General features: G+C 39.6%; 2 protein-coding genes across 7 annotated transcripts in view; both read left to right on the top strand.

Annotated features, from left to right (window-relative positions):
• The first annotated feature begins 6,078 nt into the window (after nt 1-6,078).
• Nucleotides 6,079-13,764, top strand: LOC118326167 (coiled-coil domain-containing protein 112). Of its 6 annotated transcripts, none has more exons than XM_035659108.1 (15): nt 6,079-7,280; nt 8,552-8,674; nt 9,179-9,306; nt 9,799-9,920; nt 10,108-10,197; nt 10,434-10,509; nt 10,756-10,882; nt 11,021-11,137; nt 11,353-11,490; nt 11,996-12,117; nt 12,318-12,444; nt 12,597-12,764; nt 13,062-13,160; nt 13,300-13,418; nt 13,519-13,764. In XM_035659108.1, exons 2-15 carry the CDS (start codon nt 8,645-8,647, stop codon nt 13,547-13,549), a joined length of 1,494 nt encoding a protein of 497 aa, XP_035515001.1. In that variant the 5' UTR covers nt 6,079-7,280; nt 8,552-8,644; the 3' UTR covers nt 13,550-13,764. The 6 variants fall into 6 exon arrangements, with proteins under 6 accessions (XP_035515001.1, XP_035514997.1, XP_035515000.1 ...); XM_035659104.1 differs by having other exon boundaries at nt 9,183-9,306; XM_035659107.1 differs by having other exon boundaries at nt 8,588-8,674.
• Nucleotides 13,765-14,266: 502 nt separating this feature from the next.
• The window catches only part of pggt1b (protein geranylgeranyltransferase type I, beta subunit), a 15,039-nt gene continuing 12,423 nt past the window's right edge, over nt 14,267-16,882 (top strand). The window contains exons 1-2 of the mRNA XM_035658557.1: nt 14,267-14,394; nt 15,052-15,170. Of these exons, the coding sequence (XP_035514450.1) occupies nt 14,267-14,394; nt 15,052-15,170 (247 nt within the window). The remainder of the gene's footprint in view (nt 14,395-15,051; nt 15,171-16,882) is intronic.

Consider the following 16,882-nt stretch of genomic DNA (forward strand, 5'->3'; position numbering starts at 1 on the left):
GAAAAGTTGTTTTCCAATGAAATGCATTCCTGACATTCATCTCATACAAGACCGAGATAAAAAAGCTTATATTTTCCTCATTCAGAATGCATCTCGTACAACAACAATTCCTCTTGATCAGTCTAAATGTTTGGCTGTGCCCACATTTGTTGCCAGTGCCAAACCATCTGCCACAAAGCAGCACTGACTCACAAGGCCCGCCTACGCTCTTCTGAGACTCCACGATTTCCACAAGGTACCTCCTTTTCTATCTAATCACCATGTACTGTGCCTTCCCCAGTATTTCACTGCAATCACAAAACGGACCTGAGTATGCGGTTGTAATGTGTTGCAGATAAAAGAGCAGTCACGGCCAGAACTGCAACAAATGTGTGAATACATTATGCATTTTTGTCAAAAGCTCATCCAAATTTTCTCATTTATGGAACAAGGTTAGGTTCTTTCCTCTATTCTAATCCTGTGCCTTGTCTTGTATTGTCTAGTTTGCCTTGTTTGACAATTATGTCATGCCTCCAGTGCCCAGACACATAATGACTTTGTGAAAATGCACACACACACACACACACACACACTAACGCACACTCACAGTCTCCTTCTCTTTTTCTGTCCTGGAACCTATCAGCAGTTGATAATTTACACAAAGAGCGTCGACAGTGTTTGCTCTGGTCCTGAGCTGCCAGGGACAGACAGGGACAGATCCAGTGTCCACAGGATAAACTAGATGCTCCAAGCTGCTGGTGTCCATTACTCATGATCACACTGATACAGTTGATACCTCAATCCAAGCTTTTAACATCTCTCTCTCTCTCTTTCTCTTCACACTCTCTCTTCTCTGAATTTAGCTCTCTGTGTTTTCTTTTTTTCCATATCTTTCTATCTATCTACATGAAAACACAGATAGACACAGAACTCTTAGGAAGTATCACTACATATGTGAAAAAAAGATGTATAAAGCATTTCTGGGGATGTGGAAAAATAATATATAATATATTTTCCAGACCACTGTAGCTTGTTGCTTCGGGCTGCATTAGCTGCTACTAGCACAACACACCCAAATCTCAAAGGTTGCATTGTGGGTCATGGGTTTGGGAAGGGAAAAAAATGTGTGGAATAAAAAAGACGATATCTCTCATTCCGCTGCATCAATTTCTTGCCTTTTTTAGGCCGTCTTTCATGTGCCAAACAATGTTATAAGAATGTAACGCTAAATGGGTAATGAGTACTTTTTATACAATATACAGGTAGAAAACATAAAATGTAACAATAAGTGTGTTTTTGGTTTACAATAGGAATGGATATTTCAATTAATCTGGTGTAGGTTCACAAAAATGTCCCTAATTATCAGATCCTGCGATTATTTTGGGTAGAAAAGAACTCATTTAGTTATATTACAAAGAAAAGGTGCAGTCACTAATCTAATGAGGACTTGGTCTCAAGCTCTATTTCAGATAGAGGTTAGTGTCAAACCTACGGGGAAAAACTGCATCCATCTTCTTAGGATGTCTGGCTGCTGCTGTGAGAACACATGAGCTTCTCATCAAGACTTTGGTGTTTGACGTAACAGAGTTTTTCTTCAACCATTTAATCAAGGGTGGTGCACTAAATTACAGTGTTGCTGGGCATTGTCTTGTATATATGTTTGTGTTCTGTTTGTCTCTCAGGGCACAGAGAGGTCATGGGTGTGGCAAAAGGAGGGCAATAAACAAGAGCGGATCTGCCCTCGTGCCAGAATGAAAGCAGAAATCCCAGTGTGGCACCAAAGCTCCTGTCAATCAGAGCGCTTCACAATCCTTCACATGTTTCTGTTGAACCTTTTCTTGCTGTGGCTGATGAAGTCCTTGAAAATCCTCTAGGCATGAAAAGGCACAAACCTCCAAAGAGACAGAATCAAATGTTTGCCAGTTCAAAGGCTAAATAAAAGTTAGGCGGGGGTTTTAAATTCAAAATATATGAAAAGTAGTCTCCTTCCTTCCTGCTGTAGAATCAACTTTAAGAGGTGATCTCTCTCTCTCTATGAAAGAGGCACTTGCTCTGCAGCGTTATCCCTCCTCATAAAACACAGGGGGTAGGGTGACTCCAGCAGCCTTGGACTAGAGTGGCCAGTCTGCTCATTAAACCACACACACACACACACACACTTGCATGTATACCCTGCGAACCCTGAGTGGCACGTCTTGCAATTAACTCCTCTCTAAGCCCCCTCAGGTCATCTCTGTAACTTTAGCACTTCTCTCTCTCTCTCTCTCTCTCACACACACACACAGAAACACAAAGCGGGGCATAAAGTTAGCTGTGGTCAGTGACAGAGCTGCACGGTAAAACCCCTTCTAACAACCCTCCACGTGAGCTTTCATTCACTTTCCTCTAGTTAATACTTAATCAACTTTTAGAAAGCCTACATGTACAGACAGCGGCCAGGCCACAACTGCTGCTCATTATTTAACAGATGACGTTTTCTGTAATATGATTTACTGTGTTAACTAGAAGTCATTGAAGACGATGTACTGTACTTACGGCGGGGATATTTTGACATAATAAACACTTTCACATGACATTGCTTTACTGTTTGAAATTGGTCCAGGTGATTTGGGGACAGTTTAACTCCTGCGGTTGGTAATTTACTGAAAGAAATTAAACATGAGTCACTGCTAGTCATCTATGAAAAATCTCACAACACACTCAGGTAATTTAGTAACAAGGAGTACCTTGTACAGTCTTGCAACATTTTGCAATTTTCCTGCACACTGTAAGTAGTTTCAGGTTTTCAGCATTCATTTTAACGGTCCAGTGTGTAACATTTAGGAGGATCTGCAGCTCCAAGGAGTCCACTATGTTTCTACAGTAGCCCATAATGGACAAATCAAACACTGGCTGTAAATAGGGCCTTTGCAGTTTTTTGCGAGTTTCGCAGCCACCGTAGTTTCTCCTGCACACTTGACAGCCCATTCTCATTCTCAGGTCCTCAAATACAGACGTGGAGGTTGTGTTCAGTTAGTTGCAACCTGCAACATCACCGCTAGATTCTACTAAATCCTTCACACAAGTTCAACATTTTGTTGTCATTTTTGCACTTCAGTTTCTACACAGATTAAAGATAAGATAAGATATATATATATAACATGTTAATTAGTGAGCTTTAGAGGTACTGGTGGGCGAATTTTGTTACCTTCAGACAGAGCTAGGCCAGCTAGTTTCCCCCAACTCCCAGTCTTTATGCTAAGCTAAGCTAAGCCAACTGTCTCCTGGCTGTAGCCTTATATTTACAGTACAGACATGCAAGCGGTAAAGAAAATGTTTCTCGTCTTAAAACATTCTCTGTTATGGTGTTTCAACCTCGGCAGGTGCTCAGTAAACCAAACTTCTTTTGCAATTATTTAACGCTCCATCTGAAGTATATTTGTAAATCTAAACTCGGTGCGTATACCGTGTGGCTGTAGATGATTCTCTGAGGGGAGTATCCCTCTAGTCAGAGCAGGAGCAGACACACATCTCTGACAGGAAGGTTGACCCACTTGCAACAACGTTATTCTCATCTTTGTCTTATCAAATTAGATACAAGCTTCATAAGGAGTAACATTACAGTATTAGTTAAGAGCAAATTAAAATCATGGGACTTTCAATGTAATGTGTAAAGTCAATATTGATTTTAAAGATAAGTTGTACATGAAAATGGGACTGGCTCCCTTCACATCCTCTTTTCATAGATACACTTATATACTGTCAGAAAGTAGAATATAGACTTATATTTAAATGGTATTATACGTTAAGGGAGAGAGAACTAGGCCCTTCACTTTTACATAAACAAACTCATCACAAGGTCTATGTGATAGCTGGTCTGGAGGGTTTGGTCATACCACATGATCCTTATCTGCAAATGGAGATAGACAAGTTGTCAAACTCATTTTTTTATGAGTGCTTGTTCATATTGGCTTTTCAAAAAAGTATTTAAAGTGCTCAGAAAAAATAAAGATTTGATTTCAAAAGTGGGCAAAGGTTGATGAAGACTAACCTTGTTTTACGATGGAAAGATATTAACTTTGAACCTCAAAATGTTCCAGTTAAGTATGTATTTTCTAGCATAACAACACATAACTCTCTTTCAACAGGTCATATGAGGCAGTGAAAGGCCTCCACTGTACATCAACATGTGGAGTGTTTCGGTGAGGTAAGGACTTATGTCACGGTGGGTATGTGAGAGGCACTCTGGATAAGAGCATCACTTTAATGTCTGACAATATAAGTGAAACGACAGTCAAAAGGGAGCTGCGGAGTTACAAAGTGGGGGCATTTTATAAGGTGTTTCAAAGAGAGCAGAATGTATAGCCTCTCTGAACAAATCATCCAAATAGACGCCATACGACTGGAGGCGTGACAGGCTCTCAGTTTTCTCGCTCAAGAGTTACATTCACGGCTGTAACCCCTTTCAGGCTTCTACTAATTCAGGTTTAACTTCCTGGAAGCACTGATATAGCTCGTCTCTTTAGGTGTATAATCCAATAACCTGTATTTTTTTAAATAAAGTTTTGAAGCAATAATACGTTTTAGAATAAATAACAGAACAGAAATAACTATTCAATTCAATTCAGTTCAATTTTATTTGTATAGCGCCAATTTATAACAGAAGTTATCTCAAGACACTTTTCAAATAGAGCAGGTCTAGACCGAACTCCTTGTAATATTATTTACAGTGACCCAACAATTCCAACTATACATGCATTTGTTGCAGCTGTTATCAAATGTGAACATGTTTTCAGGCAGACTAAAAACTTTTAAGCTACTTGGCGTTTTATATAATGATGATGATAGTGCTGCAACATGCAACAAGCAAATGCAACAAAATCAACATTTCAAGACTAGAACATTCAAATAGTTGCAATATACTATATGCATTAATACTGCAACCCATGTCGAGCTATCCTGTATGAGCTGGAGTGCTGCACAAGTGGAAACTTTGACCTGCTGGTGTTGTTAGATGAAAGGTCAGAGCGATCATTGAGGTAATCAGGAATCAGACTCTGGGGGACCGTTAAGGTCTCGATGCCAAACATTCATGGCAACCTGTCCAAGCTTCGCAGTGTTTATAATGAAGCCTTAAAATGGAGAAGAGTCAACTTGACACCCCTTCTTCACACACGTCAGAGTCGTGAGAGGGATTTTTAGAGGTCTGAAGAAGTAAAAACTGTCAGGAAATTACAGGAAATTCATAAGTGGCATTTAAGGCACTTACACGAGCAAACGCATTGGATAACTAAAATAAAAGTTACAGGAGACAGTTCAGCTCAAAAGGTACATTCAGAGACATGTTAATGTGTTGACGTCACAGAGAGAGCATACGAGTCTGAAGCACAGCAGGAAAAGCAATTAGTCTGATCACTTTCCCCCTGCCCTCGTAAGCTCTCTACTGCACACCGCTCAGTTAATTTACTGATATGTGAACACACACACACACACACACACACACACACACACATACACACAGACACATGAATGCATGTGCAGTTGCCTGTCTGAGTCTTACATGGCCAACATGTGCAGGACGTAGCCAGATCATGTTGCGTTTTAACACCATATACAATTACAGCACTAGTCAGGTGTCAGAACAAATTGTGTGTGTGTGTGTGCGCGCACGTGTGTGTGTAGGTGCATGTGTGCGTGTGTGGCCGTGTAGGTACACATTTTTGTTTGTGCATGTTGTTTATGTGTTTGTCCACATAGTTAACCCTTATAAAAGCAGGCATGTTGACTTAAAACACCCCCGTTTAGCAGCAGTCTGACAGCCAGCAGGACAGAAGGTTTGCGCAAGTAAAGATGCTCACCTGTGGAGTAAGACTACGGATGAGACTCAGGCTCTACTCGCTGGAAACACACACAAATAAACACAGTGGCAGATGTCGTAAATAAGCACATCTGATTCAAAGAACTGGCATGAGTGTAAGCTCAGAGTTCCTCCGTCCATGAATGCAAAACTGACCTCTCCGTTTACAGGGATCATGTCTCATAACATTTCCAAATAGGCCGTTAGCTCCGAAGAAGAGGTCAAAGGTCATGTCTGTCTTTTTCTTCTCACTTTGGTTCTTGCCTGTACCGGCTATTCTACGTCAGACTCCTCCGGTCAAGGATTCATGGCTTCAGCTCAAGTTTTAATACGAATGTGAAAGCTCAGGAATGCTAAATGTCAAGTTTTAGTCTTTTTATTGCAAGAGAAGATTTGAGGGAAACACTCTGACCGAGAGAAAGTGTCAAAAAGAACCAAATTAATTGTTTGTTTAAAGCAAAAAACTCAAGGTCCGCTTGGCTACTAGCTTTTCCCAGAGCTTTATTCTGTATCTTAAGATCTTCCTCCTCCAGGGATAGAGTTTACTCAGCTGTCATCACATGATCGGAATTTTCTCACGTGCAGCGGTTGGAAAGTAAGTATTATATTCAGTCACACAAGTATTGTATTTTACTTGAGCATTTATTACTTTCTTCTGGTTTATACTTATACTCCACTACATCTATTTAACAGCTTTAGCTACTTTGCAGATCCTGATTATTAATACAAAATATTATCAAGAACTATCATTATAGATTATTATATGTAATTATTATATGTTATAGAAGCTACCCAGGAGTATACAAAGTAGTTTAAATTATGCAATAATATAATGTAATATATATTCTGAAATGTTCTGTAGGCTAAGTATTTGTTACTTATGTTGATAATTAAAATATTTCTATTTTTAAGTAAAAGTTGAGTAAAAGAGCTGAGTGGTTGTGAGACATAAGTCATAGGACCACCTGTTAACTAAGATCATGTGATGACAATCGAGCCGTCGCCATGGCAACTGAGAATACTCTATCCTGCAAAGGAGGACTGCGAGAGATGCAGTTGAAAGGTCGTACTAGGTGGACCTTGAGTTATAAGAGTCTTTTGTTTCTTTAGTTATCAGGGAGAAAAAATCTGCGAGATCTTCCTTTAAAAAGAAGTAGTCTATTTTAGAGCTGACCTAAATATTATGTCTCTCTGGCATCCACATTTTTTTACCCAAATATACCCTGTCTGGAAATCCCCTACTTTATACCAGCTATGTTTTGGTCTGATTTGTTATGCCAACCAGTTGAAGGTTCATCTGATTGTCTCATTTATCAAATTAAGTGTGTCCCCTCGGCCGACGATGAAGACAGGAAATTGTAACTCTCTTAAGGAGAGTGGTTGCTATTTATGTTTCGATGACAACTCTGCCTCTGCACCCAAGGGAGAGACCATCCCCAATATCTGCACTTAATAATGGATTCAGGTTTCTATTTATACTCCCTCTCACTCTCTCTTTTGCTCTCCTCTTTTCTCTCTGACTGTCACTTGGCCAGCTCTCATAATAATTATAGCTGTTGGCCATCATAAAAAAAAAAAAGACTGTTACAGAAATAACCAAGGCCTCTGCAGATAGGCAGTTATTTGAGGGAGTGAGATGCGTGGGTAACTCTAACCATCCAGTTGTAGCAGGGTAGACTCAGATGTTTCTGTACCTCAGGAACTGGGCTACAGAAAGTATATCAAATGTTGCCTTCAAGTTGAAAAGTTTTGCAGTCGGGAGGTTACATTGAGTCATTGAAAACGTACAGATAGTGGGTCATTTATAGGCTGATTCCAGTATTTTTAGACCCATTCAGTCCGATATTTTAAGTATTACTGAAAGCCTGAGCCATTAAACCGCCTGTTTATTTGGTAGGGAAAGATTGTGCACACAAACATTTTGGTTACGGTTAAGCACTCTGGTTAATGTAAGTCTGTCGTCATGGTTACAGTCTCCTGGTTACATTAGGTTTGTCTCCCATCATCGTGCCTGATGATCAGGCCCTAATGGGAGCTAATATGTTCCAGTCTGGTCCAGTCTTTCAGGCTAATATAATCTAGGAATGATAAGCAGCGTCCTCTGCTGGTGTGAATCACCAACTACAGGAGGACTTGACTTTGAAGTTTGGTCATTTTTCTCTATGTTAAGATTTTAACATTCAGAAGTCAGTGTTACTTTACATTCATTGTGAAAAAGTGTCAGATAAATGTGAGACTAACCTTTAAGGGATCTGTTGAATGTGTGATGATGGGGGTAGAAAGAAAACAGTCAAAGGAAGAGGTGGCAGACAAACAACTACAGTGGTTCAAAGGGCTTTATTCAAATATTTAAACAAAACAGGTTTAATATCCAGAATATAACTTCTTTATACACACTAAAAAGTAATTCAGTGTCACCACTTAAATAAATGCGTGGTTGCAAAATAAAACTTCAAATTTATTGATTCAGATAAACCTTACTTTCAAACATTATGTTGATGAGTTGTGTTGACATAAACAATGTGGAAACACTAGTTGGAACAAGTTAATTTTTATGAGAAGCCTAATGAACTTAAAAACTTAATTTAATTTAAGTAAATGGTTATTAAAAATACCTTTGTAGACTATAACTCAATGCAGTACATTTGTTATTTGTTGTTGAGCCAAAACAATATTTTATGCACACTGTTAATGGTTTCAGAGTGTAAAGTCATGATGTTACACACTCTGGTACAGTAGGTGGCGGTATTCACCTTCATCGTTGCTTTGCAGACAGCAAAACGGAGGAAGAGGAAGAAGAAAAAGTTTTGTTTACAGATTCACTCAAACATGGCCACCCTAGCAACCACTCAGTGCTCGGTAGGTGTGACAGAGCTGTTTACTGTATTTGTTCTAACGTCGACATGTATTATTTGTCAGTGGATAACATTTGAATTCTGTGAAATGTTTAAATGTTCATGGGAAGCGGATTATCTAATCAATGCGAGCTAACGTTAGCTCAAGTTAAGTTTGGGAGAAAGAAACCGTTCTCTCATGTTATGGCGTTGTTTCACATATGCGAGCCAAAAGACTGTACTGTAGTTAATCTGTACATCCGTCATTAATTTGTGTCATTATTTAGCGCTGTTAGCCTGTGAATTTATAACTGCAGTAAAAGCTACAACATGTCCGAAAATGGATGCTTCATGTGGTACCTGGTTACCCATGGTGCTGTGTTTCCAGATTGATGAAGGACCCAGTGTTCCATTATCGGACGCGTTTAAGGAATACCATTAAATATATGCATACCTGCTGTAACTGTTATTATATATTGCACTATGATCAGCTTTTGTGTTGGTGCATTCATTCAATTCATTTGATCAGGAAGAGGGAGACTCTCTCGTCCAGCATCCCTGCACATCATCCCCGGGCAGCAGTGATCATGTGGATGACAGACTGGCCAGACAGAAAGCTGCACAGTTTGTCAGGGAGGCTGAGAAGAACAGGAGGCAGTAAGTGAAACTACTCAGGGTTATTTCATATTTAATTCAAAAGCTTCAGACGCTTAACTTTCACTGTAGCGAGACAGTGGGTGTCAGGAACGCCATACAATCAATGAAATCTGTCCCATATGTATTACCTTCTCAACAAACACAATGTACATTATTTATAAGCTTTAAAAGCCCAGTGTTTACAGCAGAACTAATGTATTGGATTGCATAATATTGTAAGGTCAGTTATTTCACACACTTCTTTGTATGAGGAGTAAGTTCATTCTCTCTTACAGGATCAGCAATAGCAAGAATGCATCGTAAATGAGACAATCAAAACCCATGTTATACTTTCACGTTCAGATTTAACTTAATAATAAGTTGAAAACAGACAAGTAAGGCAAATTTCTCATTCGTGCTGTATTAATGTTAGCAATCACAAAACCACTGTAACACGTCAAACCAGTCCATGTTGTGATCTGCCCATATAACTTTCCTCCTCATTCTTCACAGGATTGAAAAGTTGGAGAAAGAGAGGACGCTGAGTGTTCATTGCAGAAAGAATGGCTGGATAGATGTGACAGGAGAACTGGAAGAGAATGAGAAAGGGCTGGAGGAAGAAAGAAATGCTGAAAGTGGGTTGTTCTTTGAGCTACAGTATCTTAACATTTCCCCTGTGCATTTTAATTTGACAGGGTGCCATGGGGTAGAAAATACTCTAGTCAAAACAGTAAACCTGTGTTAAAGGTAAACATCCGCCCTCAACACTCGATCATTTTGATAAAAACAGCTGTTCAAAACGTTCTTTGTATTTATTTTCAGAGATGAATCTTCAAAAGCAGCTTGTGAAGATTCATAATGGTGTCCGGAAATTTCAGAGGCAGCTGATAGATGTGAAGCCAACTCCTGAGTGTAAGTTTTGTATCTACCTTTAAAATATCTTTTATTCAGCCATCTTGTGAGACATTCAGTCCTTTTATTTGTATCAATGTTTGTGCCATTCTGCTACATCAATATAAAAGATGCTATTGTAAAGTAGTGCACTGCTCAATAAAAGCATGGTTATTGTAGTGTCATAGCTATGAACAATGGCAAAAAGGTTGTTTTAGGCCAGATTGTTGATACTTTTTCTGCCTTTCTACTTTCAGTGATTGAAAGACTGAAAGAAATAATGTCAGAGGTGGAAATCTCAATTAACACCCTAAAGGAGGAACAGCGGTCATGGTAACAGAATACACTAAACAACTTTATTAGACTTAGTATGTTCTTCTTAAAATGTTAGAAAACTTTACATACATACACCTTTAAAATTATGTTCTTAGACAAAGCAAACAAGAAGTTAAAACTATTAAAAAAGTACAAAGTTACGTACAGCCAAATACTGATCAGTGTTTTCTCCACACTGGGAATTAATACATCTAAGGAAAATTTTATCAACAGTCAACCTTTGTGTTTCTTTGCTCCTCTCAGCTTTGAGGAACTTCTGAAGGAGGAGAGGGCATGCAGACAGGAGATCACTGCTTATGAGAAGAAGATTGAAAACTGGAACCTCGTTGTCAAATCAGACCCCAAACTACCCACAGCTCCCACTGTCAAGGTCTGTCTCTCCTCAACTTCCTTTATTTGTTTTTTCTATTTAGTTCATCGTTCATGCAATGAAAAGAGAGTCTTTTTTGTTTGTGTGAGTACTAGAATTCTGACCCATGAAGTACTTTATTCATATCTTTCCCACAAGACCAAACCTCCAGACAGAGACCTCCCTGCAGAGGTCAGAGCACTGGAGGCTTTCCTGCAGAAGACGGGAGGCCTTTATGGTGGCTGGGACCAATATGACCACCAAACCTTCCTTAAAGTAAGACATTGTCTTTCTCTCTCTTGTAATAACTTGTGTTGTAATGGAAAGTCACGTTTCTTTTGCCAACTTACACTTGCAGATCACTGCACACAGCCACTGAACACCACTCCTTGAACTAACACTCTTTAATGTTTTTTCAGGCAAATGTCAAGCCAAAGATTGATTGCCTGCTAGATTCCTGTCTAACTTTCTGTAATCCGTTTGATTTACAGGTCTGGACAAAGCACCGTGGGCAATCATCTTACAGGAAGGAAGCCAAACTGTATCTGCCTGGTAAAACACTGGAGGATGTAGAGCAACATGAGGACTGGCATCAGGAGCTGATTTACCTACAAGATAGAAAGAGAGAGGTAGAGAACTGCAACAAAACATGTACGCTCAATAGGAAACCTCATTTGGATCGGTACATAGTACACAGTCCTCACCAAGCTCGTCACGAGAAGTCTTTTTGACATCGCAAAGGTCACCTGACTGTGTATTTTTAAATTGATTTGAATGCAGATTGTGAATCCAGATATTTAGTTGTCAGAACTATTTTGTTCTAATTAAATGTGTACCTAAATTATGGCTCAGAGAACACACTACATCAGAAACACAGGGGCAGAGTCATCTTTATTCCACCATGTTGTATGTAAAATGTACAGTAGATCAGCCTCTACTATAAATTGATTGGTTTCTAATAGTATACCTACAGTGCTTGTACACTTTCATTTAATTAACCTCAATTAGAACTGTCTTTATTCTGTATTAACATGATATAGCCAAGAGCTCAGAAAGAGCTTTTTTGGAAGCTGTGGTGCTGTCTAAATGTTTTGTGGTTTCAATTTTTACCACCTGTCTTCATACCACACGCAGGCTATTCAGCGATGGAAAGCCAGCAGGCACCAGGAACGCCAGATCAGGATACAGAGTCAGGAGGATGCGGAGGAGGTGGGAAAGAGAGAGAAGGAGGCCAAGAGCCAGGCCCGCCAACACAGGTGAGTCAGAAATAGAGTTGAATGGAAAACAGAAAGACGAGGTGGAGCAGACATTGATTCTATGACTACCAGATCTGATGAGTGTTTGATTGGTCACGTTAAATAAAGGTGAATTTGGAGGATTTGTTTTCTTATAGTCTTCGTTATTGTCACTTTGGTGTCATGTTTGATTTAGTGTGTTCTATCCTCTTCTGTTTTAGGACTGAAGAGGAGAAGAGGGAGGCGGCCCGCCGACTAGAGGAGTGGAGGGAGGAGAAGAGAAGGCTTGAGGAACAGGAAAAGAAGCAGAGACTGGCTGAGGAGATACAAAAGAGGAGACGGGAAAAGGTGCTGTTGCACATTTGTGTTTGTGTGTAAAGTAATTTTACTGTAGTTGTGGTTATGTACAATAACACACGTACAGAGCAACGGTTGGTTTAAACAGGTGTTATGGTTGGTGCAACAAATATTTACCAATCAAAATGATTTCTATTCATCAGGAAGAGCGTCGCCGCCAGCTGGAAGTGAAGCTGACCATTGAGGAGCAGCTACGGCTGCGGAGAGAGCAGGAGGAGCAGGAAAGGAGGAGAAGCATAGAGGACGAAGAGAGGGAGATGGAGGAAAGGAGAAAGGAGGCAGCAAAGGGCATCAAACGCTTTAATGAAAGGGTACGACTCTCAGAGACACACAAACACCAGACTTCATGTGTTTGAGAAATGTAAGGTTTTGCAAGTTTTTCAAATAATAACAAAGGCTGATGTTAGTAGATAAAGGGAGCCTTGGTAGCTCACCCTGGTAGAACTGGTGCCCCATGTCCTGCAGTGGCCATGGGTTCAACTCGCTTCGTGTCATCCCCCCCCCTCTCTCTTTCTCCTCCTTTCCTGTCTTATCTAATAAAGTCAAAAAATGGAAAGGTCACCATACTGTGTAGAATACAAAGCTTGATTCTGTCTTTCTCGTTGCAGGATCTTCACAAGGTGGAGGCAAAGCTTCAGGAGAAACAGCTGAGGGAAAAAGAGGAAGATGAAAAACAGAGGAGAATTGCTGCAAAGTTAAAGGAGAAGGTGAGGGGTTGAACTGTCAACAATTCAGTCACGTATCACAAGATCTCTCAAAATCATTAACAAAGATCTGAATCTGAATCTTAAGTAAATGAGGTTGTGGGTTTAGGAAAAGGTTAATGTTTATTTGTTGTTAATTCAGGGGGATGGTCACATCAGTAGAGACCCCTCCAGGCTTACACGGCCCACTAAGGGATGGGAGGAGCGAATGAAACACATTGGACCTTCAGGAGGAGGGCCACTGCTACAGATGTTTCACAGGTCTGATTGTCCCTACTTAGGTTTCCTTTAAGGAATGTTTTTGGGTAATAATAGGTGATTGCTTGCTGAATATCTGAACTCTTCTGTTGCTTTGCTGCAGAGCTGTTCCCACTTGGAGACAAGGCCTGTGATGAGCAACAATGGAAGCCAACTGAACAGTCCTGACATGATTAAAATTAAAATGTACACAATGGGACCTCAACCAGATTTTATTTGACTACTGTGTGCTGTTGTTGTGAGGTTTTGTACAATCTATGGATTAAATTAAATTTTTATAAAATCGTTATTTTAAATGAAAAAAAAACTGTATCATTACATTACAGTTGTGTAATTTCAAACTTCTTGTCTCTGGTTGGTGTAAGAATTTTACATATAGCAGATTAGAAATGTATTATAGGTATGTACATATGAGTGGGAAATAAAAATGGAAATAGAAATATAACAAGAGTATGTACCTTATATAATAATACAATATATGACAATATATAGACAGAAGGAAATGTAGGCCACAGTATGTGACCGGCAGCAATGAAATGAGTAATAGCAGTGATGTTTAAAGATTGCAGTATTACAGACGTATGACGGAATAAGTATTGCACATTGACAGAGTAAAAATTATATTCACAGCTTTCTAACAATATTTATTGAGGAACATCAATAAATTTACCAAAAGTCACAACCAAAGAGACAATCTGTATAATATGTACAGGTTGTGTTTTCAATACAGCTTCCCTGTGCATATATATATATAAACTATCAATGGTGCCTATACGTTGCGACGCAGTGTGAGCTTTTATTTTGAAAAACAATAGTACCGGAAAAGATTCCTCATAGGTGCGGATGCAAAGATGGCGGAAGAAGAGAGCCAGTTTGAAGAATTTGAGCAAATAGACTTTTTAAGGGATCGGCATGTACGATTCTTCCAGAGGACACTGCAGGTGCTACCTGAGAGGTACGCCTCGCTGGAGACGACCAGGTACGTTAACTGGACTGAAGGGTGTTTCTCTGATTCATGTTTTTGTCTGAGCAGCTCGGTTAGCATCCACGCTAGCTGGGGCTCAGTCGTTTTGAATGGAAGCTGGTGCTACTTAGCTTAGCGTGCTTGTTAGGCTCAGCAGTGAAGGGGAGTGAAGTTGTGACAGATTGGTTGTGGTAAAACGGGATGCTGGCGGCACAACGAGGCACGACGCCGTGTGGAAGTTACTAGTCAACGTTAGTAGGTGACATTGTAGGGATAAGCGAAGTGAACTTCGTGTAAAATGGACTTTAAAGTTGGTCTGGTTGTTCATTTGTCAACAACTAGTGTATCTCTCCAGCTGGATGGAGAACCAGCAGCTAGCTCTAACTAAGTTAAGATAAAATATTCCTTTTAATAGTCCCACAAAGGGGAATTTTACAGCAGCAAAGTGGATAGAGGAAAAAAAACAGTATAAAAACAGTAAGAGTGAAAATATAATATAATATAAACACTGTACAAGAGTTAGACTGGTCAGGAGTTTTTAAATTTGTGGTTTTGAGTTGGGTTTTATCATCTATTGTGACCTCACTGCCACAGATTGCCTTGTGTGTCTTTCAGTCTGTTAATATTAAATTGGTTACAAATGAATAATGTGTCTATCTGCCTTCTTTCCAGGTTAACTATCATCTTTTTCGCCCTGTCTGGTCTCGATGTGCTGGATGCTCTGGATGTGATTGATAGAAATGTAATGATTGAGTGGATCTACTCATTACAGGTTCTGCCCACAGAGGATCGTAAGTCTCACATCTTCTCACTTTTTCCACACCTGACTGTAAACATGATTAGTTTAAACAGTTAATTATGAAAAAAAAAAAAAACAGGTTTGCAGTACAACTATTAATTGCTAAATAGAATTACATCACGAAGGTTAACAGTAAAAATCAAACGGTTGAAGCAAATGACTTCCTTCATGAGTGAGTTGAATGAATCCCCTCTGATGCACAGGGCTTCAGACAAACAGGTGTTGTAATAAAATACTACTACCTGTGTAAGAACATGTAAGTCAGATTTCCCTGGTGTTAACTTCTGCGCTACGACTTAAATCTGTAGCAACTTTAATAACACGATTCCCCTGAGTCAAAAAGTAGAGCTGCTAAAGCCCCATGGGAGATTTATCAATCAAACAACATAATAGTTCTTTTGTCTTTGTTAATATAGCCATAGTTAATATAGGATTTTTGATTCTGTGGACAGGAGCTCCCAGTATTGTTTCAGCTTTTGAGAAAGACAGAATAAAGAAGCAGTGTATGAGATCATACTTTCAGATGGGGATCACCTGGTAGAGTGAATGAAGGCTGAGTTCGTACTGCATCGATCCGGGTTCGGTTCCCACCTGCAGCCCTGTTCTGTGTGTCGTCCCCTTTCTCTACCTACTTTCCCGTCTCTCTTTAGGTATTCCTATCTAATAAAGGCAATAAAAAGCCCCAAAAATAACCGTGACAGAAAAGATGCAGGACTCAGACTCATGCGCTTTATTGCTGGTGCGGACACTCTGACATACAAGGTTTCTAATTACCAGGGCAGGGAGTTAAAGTAGGGTGGGTGGTGGTGTTTGAAGGGTCACGTCAAGAAAAAACATAATCTTTCACATGGAAATGACAGAAGCTGAAACATTTTAGTTCAATTATTCTGTTAATGTTGTGGAATGTGAGTGTATGATGGTCTGTGGTTTCATCAGGGTGGGGAAGAGGGATGAGAGGCTCAGGGCAAGTTTAGGTTACTGCCAATATGTGTTTTTCTTAGAGCACACATTTCAGGAACATCTTGTTACTTCAGAGTGGTCAAACTTAAAAACTCAGTGAAATATTTATGTTCTTTTTAGTTTTTGAAACAGATATCGACCACCTCCTCCTCCTCCTCCTCCTCACCTAACCTGTTCTGACTCTACCTCTGTTCCTCAGGAAGAGTCAGACTCTAAATATTTAATGGCTTGTTTTTTTTTGTGCCCTTACAAGCCGCTCTGTGCCATCTGTTTAGATGCCCAGTTATTTAATTATTCATGACATCAACAAAAATCATGTCGGGAAAGCCACGCTCGATTGCTCTCGTTTTTTCCTGCTGCCATATGTTTGGTGTCTGGCTGGTTTCTTGTCGTTACATGTCAAAATACACCTTGAGAGGGACTTGAGATTTCCTAAGGTATCATTAGTATGAAAAAAAAAAAAAACATGTTTTGTTTGAAGCTTTTAAGACTTCACAGTCATTGATGGGTGTGTTGCTGCTGTCCAATTGAGTGCAAATGTGTTGAATGAATTAATCTGTATGGGTCGAGTTAATCTGAAATGTGTGTCTGCATCTGCTAGAAGACAACCGTCCCTGATGATGTTGTAGGTGCCATTTAACAAAACGAACATTAGTTTGCTGAAAATATGATATTTTAGACCTTTTTCTGGTTGGACTGAATACATTTTAAAAGCACAAACTCAAGAATAAGAGACCATATGAC

Source organism: Morone saxatilis, unplaced genomic scaffold (assembly GCF_004916995.1).
Source record: "Morone saxatilis isolate NCDOM2014 unplaced genomic scaffold, NCSU_SB_2.0 Contig16, whole genome shotgun sequence".
In the NCBI taxonomy this organism is placed as follows: Eukaryota; Metazoa; Chordata; class Actinopteri; family Moronidae; genus Morone; species Morone saxatilis.

Coding starts and splice junctions, on each gene's coding strand:
- LOC118326167 (XM_035659104.1), top strand. Junction 8,675..9,182: donor TAGCAACCACTCAGTGCTCG/GTAGGTGTGACA, acceptor TTGATCAGGAAG/AGGGAGACTCTCTCGTCCAG. Junction 12,445..12,596: donor AAAAGAGGAGACGGGAAAAG/GTGCTGTTGCAC, acceptor TCTATTCATCAG/GAAGAGCGTCGCCGCCAGCT.